Source organism: Trifolium pratense, linkage group LG5, assembly GCF_020283565.1.
Source record: "Trifolium pratense cultivar HEN17-A07 linkage group LG5, ARS_RC_1.1, whole genome shotgun sequence".
In the NCBI taxonomy this organism is placed as follows: domain Eukaryota; kingdom Viridiplantae; phylum Streptophyta; class Magnoliopsida; order Fabales; family Fabaceae; genus Trifolium; species Trifolium pratense.
Window position 1 is genome coordinate 46867520 of NC_060063.1, and position 11284 is coordinate 46878803.

At 33.3% G+C, this 11284-nt stretch overlaps 1 protein-coding gene across 1 annotated transcript; it reads right to left on the bottom strand.

Annotated features, from left to right (window-relative positions):
• Positions 1-310: 310 nt before the first annotated feature.
• LOC123887328 (homeobox-leucine zipper protein ATHB-15-like) lies at positions 311-7927 on the bottom strand. Its single transcript, XM_045936630.1, has 18 exons — positions 7216-7927; positions 6544-6703; positions 6018-6109; positions 5814-5904; positions 5514-5609; positions 5315-5428; positions 5135-5218; positions 4897-5052; positions 4742-4816; positions 4473-4579; positions 4199-4391; positions 3526-3711; positions 3361-3441; positions 2661-2795; positions 2243-2571; positions 1518-1623; positions 913-1062; positions 311-610 (listed from the first exon to the last, which is right to left on the bottom strand). The coding sequence occupies exons 1-18, from the start codon at positions 7428-7430 to the stop codon at positions 464-466; spliced, it is 2517 nt and encodes an 838-aa protein (XP_045792586.1). The 5' UTR covers positions 7431-7927; the 3' UTR covers positions 311-463.
• Between the last annotated feature and the right edge of the window lie 3357 nt (positions 7928-11284).

Genomic DNA, 11284 nt, shown 5'->3' on the forward strand with positions numbered 1-11284 from the left:
GTGTCGTGCTGCAGTATCGTACTTTCAAAAAAGACATGGAAGACACAATTTCAGAGATCTTGCCTAAATAAATAACATTCATTATTTCATAAGTTCAGTTAACCTGCAGGTTTTATAATGGTAAATTGTGCATAGCCCAAAACTATAGAAAGAATCATCTTAGGCTCACACGATTCCCGTTTGATTGGCCGGTTTTATTCCCCAAATATTTTTCATCAAGGCATAAAATAATTATTTCTAAGAGGAAAATATTAGCCGGAGAATAAAGATAAAAATATAAGCAGGACAATGAAGAAGGAAACAAGTAACATAGTCTAACACAAATAGTCATATCATATGCAAATCCAAGTCTTCAGAGCAAATCCAGTGAAAGAACAAAAATAAAATGAAAATACACAAAGCATAAATGTCTTGGAGTAAGTCTTCATCTTAACACACCGATAGTTATACTGCAAACATAATGTCAAACAAAAGACCAGTTCACAAACATAAAGCAAATACAATGAGCATTCTGTTCATCATTCAGCACCTTCCAAGCAATAGCTCTTTCGTACGAGACAGGTCGCCCCATGCTTGAGTGACAAATACCACCTTGCAGACATGCAAAACCCTATCATAAGAGAATGAGGAGAAATTAATAATAGAGCATTATAAAAAGCTTGAAAATGCTACCAGTTCTGTTGACAGCAAACAGCAATTCAGAGTGGTAGAATTAGATGAATAAAATATAGAAAAAGTTCAATCAGGGCAAAATTAACTCATCACATGGAGCTCATGCTCAATTTGACACTGGTTGTAAGTAATGTCTAATTAAAACAAGGCTTATTCTCTGAAAATAACTAAATAAATAACAAGGCTTGTAAAAGAACAAAACCAATTAGTGCATTTTAATAAAAAAAAAAAGTTGTAGACCTGTTGGATAATCTGGGGAAACTCAGAAAAGAGTGTTTTTCGACCATGATCATCAAATATTTTCTCCAAAGTTATATCTTGTAATGCAACTAGGGTAGTTTCCAGCATGTCAAGCCCTGCCTGGTTTGAGAAAGTGAACACCGGCAATGCCTGCATAAACAAAAAAGTACAACAATTATGCTTTCAGTCTTTCAGAGAAAGGTAGAAGATTATAATAGTTGTTATAGTTGAAACTGTTCTGAATATAAACAAAAATAGATGGGTATAAAATAATTAAGAGTATTTCATTGATTTTTAACTCAACATGGTTTGAACAAGAATAATAAGAATTGCAATTTGCAAAACTGACAGGTAAAGCTTCTTTCAAGGTGCCAAGTAATGGATCTATAGTTGAGGGTTTGAAACAAAATACAATAAAATCTAAGTAACTTGGTATAAAGAAAATAAATTCAATTTCAATGCAGATTTGTTCATAAAAAATATCCAGTAGAAATAAATTTTCAATTCAAGCCAAGGTGAATTCACGCCAGACCAAATTCTACTTGGGCCTACACAAGAAATGCAAATAGATGTCCTATGAAATAGAAATCAATGTGAAGATTCACCTTTAGTGTGCAGCATAATACAGCATCTGAGTGATGCCACAAGGACTTGAGTATGGGTTCTTTTCCTTCGTTATTAGATTTAAGTAGATCCACACCCAAGTAGCACCTACAAATAGTCAAAGAACAGCCATGTAAACACTTGAGCAACAAATCTAATCATGTGATATTAATGAAGAAGTCATAAAACATTACTTTCTTAGAGCTGTTCTGTAATAAAATTTCAAGTTAGAAGGAACAAGTGCATGCAAACCACAGTTTATGAAAAGCAACCATTAATCTAATGCATGCAGAGAAGATATTGAATTTTAAATAGGAGAATGTCATTTAATCTTTGTCAAAAAGTATCTGATAAGAACTACAAAGTACAAAGTTACACCAGAACTTGGTGCTATATTATGCATCTACTTAAAGAACTCGGCGTCTCTGGCAAAGACTTTTTTGGCAATTTTCAATTATGTAAAAGGATGGATCATCAGTGGTGAAGAACAGAACAATAAGGACAAAAGATAGCCCACTCTATGTATACAGCTCATCAAAGTCAAACCTATAATTGACAAGAGCTACAGTCGTTGTATTCAATGAAATAAGTATATTAGTTTATTCTAAACTTCTAATCGTAATTAAAATCTTGAAAAGTAAGGGTATCCGTAAGAAGTACATTATGTAGGATAATCCCACCTCTATCACATCAAAATATATTTCACCAGCCTCGGCAAGATATGTACCTATAACTGTTGCAGATCCAATGAGCAAGGGTTTGTGCTTCAGGAGTACCTAATGGTGACCTCATCCCAGCATGTGAACTCAAATGAGAAGGAGAAAGTGCTAATGCTACCCTTTGAACTGATGATATAATACTGCGAACATATTGACGTGCCATGCAGGCTACATTCTCTTGCATATGACTTTCAAATGCAAATTCAAATGCTATTGTCATCACAGATCTCACACAGCCAGAGTTTCCAGCATTATCACTTGAAGCTCGGTTTCCAGTAGGGCCACCAACGTCAAGAGCCGATGCAAGGTCAAGAGTGCGATTAGGACTGGAAGCTTCCTACAAAATATTTCATTGCTATAATTAACATGTTCAGATGGAAAGGAGAAAATAAACAATTAACTGGTTTGGCAATTTATGAAGCTAACCTTTCCAGATTCAAGAGGAATGATGCGAAATCCAGAAGGTAGAAGAGGAGCATCATCAGCAAATGAAGCATCAATTGGAGCAAATATAAGTTCTGCACAGGTTCCAATAGCATTCTCATCCATTCCGCTGCAGAGCTACCAAAACAACATGAAATGGATTATAAGAAAATCACAAATGTGTCCTAGAAACCATCACATTAAAACAGAAAGCTTCCACATTCTATTAGAAGCAGGAGTTCAAAAGATACTGAGTAGAACTAGCTAGCTATCCATTCAAGAGATTTTGGGATATAACATTCCCCCCGCCTATTATATATCAATTCATAGAAGAAACCGAGCCACATTCATGATTTCAATTAGTGAGTGCTTATATGGATGACGGTGAAGTTTTGATTTTGGCACAGGGAAAGCAAAGAAATAACATCACATCAACAGGACCTGGAGAACATACCTAAATTCTCTTGCACATTCCCAGTATTATAGTAATGTATATTGCATAATGACTTAAATTCTAAGTTCAAAACATATAGACAACACAATTATAGGGCAAAGAAATATGAATCTTAAAACCTCTACCAATGCAATGTAACTATCTAAGTGTGATGAGTAGCACATCAAAATGGCAAGGAAACCAAGTAAGCAGCATCTATAAAAGGGTTAAGCACAGAGAAAACAATATAAGGGGGAAAAAATAACCGACTTGCAACAGAAACAATTCTCTGGCCAACATTGTGTCTTCAGGCGAATGGGCAACTCCGTCCAATTTGATGACCTCCAAAAACTAGCATAAATAAGCCAAAGTCAGTACATGCAGAACTATAAACGTAATAGTAGTTAAATTGCATAATCAGCGCCAATATCTCACCTCCTCATGCTCAATAGTGTGCGCTAGTGGGAGTATAACTTGACCCCCATAGTTTCCTATGCGAGAACCTGTTAGGCTACAAGGGCCAACTTTAATAGCAGCAGCTGTGTACGCGTCCATGTTATTGTCGGCCCATTCTGATCTATGTTCCCGCAGGAACCTCAGGAGAATGGCTGGAGGCACATTCTGGATAAAAAGAAATGGAACATATAAATATACAACCTAGAATAAACGAATGAACTATTGGATATGTGTAATGCAACTGAAACAATTTTGTTTTACTTCAAAATTCCTCCGGTCTATGGGTTTCATAGGGGAACAGTAGGACAGGCAAAGGACAGACATAATAAGGATACAACAAATAGGCATGTTCCCTACTTATTGATTAGAAAATGACCTATCAAACAAGTCCTTATATATAGTCCTCTGAGCCATGTTTTGTCTAGGCATTTGGAAATCCGTATTAATAATCATTTAAATTATATGATTATTTTTCAATAGACACATGCTCAACTACTAGTGCAAAGAAAAGGCCATACAGTAAATGTTATGTACTAAGTTTACAATATAGTAATAATACAAGCTTTGACCTGTGTAATTGTCTAAAAAATGTTCAGTAACATTTTAATTTATCATTATACAGAAATTCATTGAAATTGATAAGCATCCTGACCTGTAATAGCATTGAGGCCTTGGCACATAACACTGCATTACTGACAGACGGGAACCCATTGCCAAAGGAAAGATTCAGACCCATTAACTTGTCAGGTGACGAATTCACTAGAATAGTAACATCATCTACACCATCATTGCCCATCATAGTCCATCCTTCATCAGTAAACCCATTGAGTGCCTCATTGAAACCCCTGCCATGAAGATGTGAGATTCCAAATTGATTTGCTAAGTGTAAGAACAAATATCATGCCCTCTAGGTAGAAGATACTAACCGGCTCAATCTCTGGCTAAGTGCGCGGAGAGCTGCTGGTCGTCTGCCCCACCCAGTGACATTGGGCTGAGAAACTTCATGCGAGATCTGCCTTAGATGACGTAAGGCCTATATGAATAAGAGAAAGAATTAATGATGCCATAGATCTTTCAAACACACTAGTCAATATTATTGTTACTATGAAGTCAAGTAGTCAACATCTTTTATAATCTAGAATTAAATAGGAACAGAAGAAACACATATATACTGATGGAAATGCAATAACCATACCGCCATAGTAGTCTTCTGAGCCAGCACTGTTGGTGATTCATATAGTGGACGCAGGACTTCTGGCACACTCCATGGCTAACAATAGTATCAAGATGCTTAAGTTAATTTTAAGTTAAGAATAATTATAATGTAACCAAGTTGAATAAATAATGTACCTCCAAGTCCATATGATCAACAATGTGGATGATGGAACCACCTCCTTCACAAGGTCTTATCAGGTACCCACTAGGCAGCATGTCAGCTCTAACAAAATGCGGCACAGGAGGCATGCTTGGACCATTTTGAGTATTTTTAAGAGACCTCTCACAGATCTAAGACACACATAACAGTTGTTAATAACTGCAATATCTAATCAAATACAAATGTTAGGCTAGGAATTTTTGAGTCACTTACCACTAGGCTGCCATCTTCTACAACAGAAGTGTAGCGTAACAACCAGAAATCTCGAGCAGGTGCCAATGTGGTTGGTGCATATAGCTGGTCATCAAAGACGAACAAATAAGCATACAAGTTATTGAATGTAAATCATCAACATATAGAATCTTCGTTTGTGCATTATAAATTTTACTTTACCTGCATATAAAGCAGCTCAATGGTTCCACCATTTGCAGTGGGCAGCACATTGACAACATCAACAGCTCGGCAATCGCGAAACCACAAAGGACGATCTTTGAGGATTTCCGCAACCTGGACAGAGTATGTTTGGCCATGTGATTCATAAACTCGAGTAGGATAATCAATATTACAGATATAGTAAATCTGGAGCACTTACCCTAGTGGGCTCTAGTCCCACTAGACCGCAAGCTCTTGCTGCCACTCCAGTGCAACCATGAGAAATAGCAATGATTCCAATGGAATCCGGACCAGGCTGTGCACATCAGCAAAATTAATTAACCAACGTGATTTTAAAATTATTTATTTAAACATAAATGCTAATGAGGATTATCAGAACTAAAGAAAATTATCGGTACATTGACTAAATTATCCCAATATGACAATTTTACAGTTCTTTTAACATTTTTTTATAAAATAATAACAAATGGGTCAACCTATAAAAGAATTATTGGGATACCTTCATTCCAGGCATTTGGACCCACTCAACAGCAGTTCCAGTAGCCTTTGAAAGAAATTCTGCTAAAGTTTCTTCTGCAATGGACAAAAGCCTGAAAAATGAAAAAGAAAAAGAGAAGCCATGATTCCATAAGTCATATATAAACAAACAATTTATCACAAAGCAGTGTAAGAAAAGGACCAAGTACCCATCAATCCCACTCACCCTGCAGGACTTGCATCCCTTGGGGGATGTTGACTAGTCATATTGTGCTGACCACTAGTCACAACTGACTCACAACTCGTGTCTTTGGTTGCCTGAGTATGCAAAGAAAGTAAGGTTAGAAGAACAATTAAGCACACAACCAAGATTTAAATTTCACCAATATCCCTTACATTTACAATAGTCGTCATTAATTATAAAAGAGCAAATTTTCCTATGATTCTAAAAAACGCACAAGGAACTGGAATTACACATCCAAATGGAAAAGCCGTGGGATGTTGTCTACTTCCAAAGTGCTTTTTGGGTAGGAAAAATTATTTGTAGCACTACCACTTTTGATCAAAGACGCATGTGGTGTCCAACAAGACACCGACACATGTGATTACATTCAATTATGACATTTTCTCAAATTTTTACCGATGTTGATGTGTTAGTGTCGTGTGAGTGCTTTATAGGCAAAGTTCCTCCCTACTATTTTTTTTTTTTTTTAAAAATACTATCAAGAATCTCAACAACAAAAAAAACTTACATTTTGGGTGTTTTGACGAAAATAGCCATTCTCATACACCAAATGAGACACCTGCTTCTGCAACCTATCATTTTCCTCCATCAGCAACTTGTTCATGGCTGTCAACTTCCTATTCACACCTTGCAGCCGGAAAGATTCTTTTCTCTGCTTCTCTCGACATCTAAATTAAAAAAAAATAAAAAAATACACCAAATAAATTAATAATTACCATAAACATAATTTAAAAAAAAAAAAAACCAACACTTGGCAAACAAAAAAAATGTAGTTAAAACTAAACATTTATTTCACATGACAAAATTTTAAGCCTATAACAAATAGCTTAAAAGCTCATATGACCAAAACAGATCTATTTGGTAACAATTTTTTCTCACATACTTGTAGCGTTTTTTGATAAGTTATTTCAACTAGTTTATAACTAATCATTTTTTCTCTCAACTTTACCCCTGTTATCTTAAATTGAAAACAAAAAATTAAATACTTCAATTAAAAATATGTTCTTTTATATATCATTTCATATTTATCAACTAGTTCAAAGTTCATTTTACTAAACCCTACAAATTCAATCAACTAAGTTATCCGCTAATTTTTACCAAACGGAGCATAAAAATAGCATTTATTATTACTAGTATTAAATTTGATATTATAAAAAGTTGCATTGAGTAATGTTACTACCTTCTATTTTGGAACCAAACTTTGATTTGCCTTGGCTCAATATTAGAGAGAATAGGACACTCCCTAATAAGCTGTTGTCTTCGAATCGAACTAGGTTTAGGACAGTCATGATAAAGCCTTTCAAGAGCTTCAACCTGCTCAGGTGTATAACGGACATACTTACCATTATCCATTAAGTGCTTATTATTACTACCATCCTTGCAGACCATTGACATAATAGCTTTTTTTTTAATAACCAAATCCAAACACACCACAAATCAAAATCACTTTTGTTCTACTTAATTTACACTACTACAAGAACAAATACACCGTTCGATCTATGAGTTGGATCGATCTTGAATCTTCATCCACCGGAAATGGAATTTGTTGTGGTTGATCTGTTAATCATGGTTTTGGTGAGGTGAATTTGTTGTGGAAAGTGAGAAAGATGAAACCCTAGTTTGTGAGATTGATGTGAAGTGTGTTGATTGGTTTGTTAAGTTTGTGTTGTCTCTGTAGCTGTAGGTGTAGGAGTATTGTAGTAATTTTTTAAGAGAAGAAAATGAAAGTGCGGAACAACATTAGAGAAGAAAGAGATTGGTTGGACGAAAATAGCCTTATCTAGCAGCGCAGTTTCCCACATTTTTTATTTACTTGCCTGGATTATATTCTCATCTTTGTCGTTTTGTCTGCGTATATACTTTCCTTTTTCTTTTCTTTTTTTTATGGTAATAATGTGAGTATGCAATTGTGAACACAATTTATATCAGAATCAATAGTAGATCCAAATCAAAATCTCTAGCATGTTATCTAAATCTTTTGCTATTAGATCAAATTTAGTGATTTTATGTTTGAATATATTTATATGAAAGTAAATTTTTGTTGAGTCACGAAGGGACAATCGAGGGATCATTTACCTTCGGCTCAGAGCAACAATAGAATTTGGTTGGTACCATTATTCATGATCAAAATTCTTTCAAAATTTAAATGTATTTTAATATAAAGTAATTATTAATGTAGAACACGACATTGAATTTTATCTATTTAGTGTCAATACTTAACTAAACTCTAAAGTACGGAAGTGTTTACTTACATTTTTAGAATGAATATTAGTGAGATTATTCATGTTTTGATGTATTTAAGTATATGGGAGTTGAGTTTGTTTAATAAAAAAAAAGTACTAGTACATGTGGTGTTCGTTTAGTTCGTATTTGAAAGATCAATTTCAATCAACTGCAGATTCAATTAATGATTTAGGCTTCATCGTTCCAGATCCGGAAGCATAGACATTTCGGTGATTTTAAATTTATCATATTATTTGTAGGCATTATGCTGTTGTATGTTATTAACTTGGATGTTGTGAGTTTGTTCGCAGATTCATCCTTTTTGTTTTTAGCAGTGTTGAATTTGTACATGCATCTGATGTACTCTATCAATTATTGGAATGAATGAATATCGTTGTTATTTTTCCTAAAAAAAACCGATATAAATTAAGTTATATGTATTAAGATAGTTAAAAACAGTAATAAATTTGAGACTAAAATTGACTAAAAAAAATTGAAATATCAACTTCAAATCAGAATGCTCTAATAGTACATTCAAAATTAATTTGTACTAGTACTACTCAAAGTGAATCCAAAGTGAATCCAAATATGTACTACTCAATGCAGGCCAATGCTAGGGTGGGAGACCATGACATGTCTCTCACCGGTGCACCATATGATATGTGGATTGGATTGAATGTGTACATGATATTATGGTGTACTGTCAGTATTATATTATTTATATTTTTTTTGAAAAAAAAAAGTTTTAAATTTTTCTGGAAAAAAGTTTTCTATCTTTTTTTCGGGCACAAAATTTTCGATTTTTTCTTTTGGAAAAAAAGTTCCTAATTTTTGGGGGAAAAAATTTCGATTTCACATAAAAGCAATTCCAGAGTTTTTCTGGGAAAAAAATTTTCCGTTCTTTTTTCGGGAAAAAAGTTTCGGATATTTTTCAAAAAAAAAAAGTTTTTGTTTTTTTATGGAAAAAGTTCAGATTTTTCCCAAAAAAAATTTCCGATTTTTTGGGAAAAATAGTTTCGAAATGTTCACCTAAAAATTATTGTCGATACAAAAAAGAGTAAAAAAATAGAAAATATTTGAAACTTTTTTTTCCGAATAAAATATTGGATCTTTTTCAGAAAAAAAATCAGAAACTTTATTTTCGGAAAATATCCGAAACTTTTTTTTTTTGAAAAAAGAACGAAAACTTTTTTGTTCAGCAAAGACTCCGGAATTGTTTTTTTCTAAAATCGAAACTTTTTTCCTTAAAAATTTGGAACTTTTTTTTCGAAAAAAAAAAACCGAAATTTTTTTTCCAAAAAAAAAATAGAAAAATTGAAAACTTTTTTTTTTCAAAAAAATTAATAAATAATATAATACTGACAGTACACCATAATATCATGTACACATTCAATCCAATCCACATATCATATGGTGCACCGGTGAGAGACATGTCATGGTCTCCCACCCTAGCATTGGCCCTCAATGCAGTGTATATGTCCCTATCAACTTTGTCATTGTAATTGAAAAGTATCTCCTCAAAGTTGTATCCATTTTTCTAATGCTAGTAAAGTTAATTTCTTTTTTTACCATTATATCGGCATTCAATTTCCACCATAATTACTAATCTCTATAAGAAACTTATGAGACACATATTTAGCGGTAATTAATCTCTCCAGAGAACCTTTGGATTACACAAGATAGAAAAATTTACGAGAAAATAACCAACATAGTGTGACACAAGTGGTAGATATATACTTGGGTCACTTAACTATTTGGTCCTAGTTCGATCCCCTGCCGGTGCATATGGAGCAACATTTGTTGGGAGAGGTAAATCCCTTAAATGGATCTCAATTATCTTAAGAGGATTAGTGTTGCGCGCGGATGATACATTTGGTTTACAAAAAAAAAAAAAATTACGAGAAATTAAAAAGAATAATGTTATTGCTGTTTAAATTTAAATAAGGTAAAAGTTGTTTCTTAAAATATAATAATAAATTTTTATTTATTACTACTAAAATTAATAAATTGAAATTTCAATACATGTTCATGCTATATTTATTTTTTGAAAGTGTCTTACAGAGTCAAAAACTGATTTAACAATAATATGAGTAAAATTTAACAATGTTAGAAATATTTTTAAAATATTCATAAAATCAAAACCTATTTGAGAGTGTCTTGCGGAGTGAGGGACTAGTTCAACATTTTATTAAAAAAAACATAGTACTTAGTGTCTTGCAAGCATTAAAAAATTCTCAAGACAACGATGTCATTTAGTTGAAGTGTTAAGAGACTTGTGTCTTGTGTGAGCATACATAAGCAATAATACAAGAGAAGAAATAGTACTACTAAAGAAATGGATAATTAATGGGAAAAAGAAGAGTAAAATATGGAAATGGGAGGGCGTTAAAGGAAGATAATGCGCGGAACAGAGTCTTAAAATGCACAAAAGGGTGTTGCGTTTGCGTGCCTCGATCTAGGACATAATCATCATCCTTTTGCATGCGTCTCTTTCTAATTTTAAACCTTTGTTACATGAACTGTTGTGTGCAAAAGAAGACAACTTTATTTTTAGGGGAAAAAGAAGACAACTAGTACATTTTAAATTAGTTTGTCAAAAGAAATCATATTTTAAATTGAAAATTAATAAAATTATTATTATTTTTAAATGATGAGAGATAGATAAGAATGACATAATTGTGTATTAGTATTAGGATGACAAACCTATTCATATCCAATTTTAAAAATTAAACTCAACATCCAAAAAGTATTTATACAAACAAATTTATGTTTATAAATGAGGATAGTTTTCACCTTACAAGTTAGTTTTGAAGAAATATATTAGACTTAACTCTCAATTTTAAGATTGATAACAAAGTCTCCTCCACGATCCGATGGACCGCATGCTATCAGGTTTCTGATAGGATCATCCACCATTTACATATGTGGCCCAAGTTCAATAGTGTTGGGCATGAGGCGGTGTGTTAAGAAGTCTCACATTAATTGTGAGATACCTGAATATATGTTTATAAAATAGAGGCAATGTA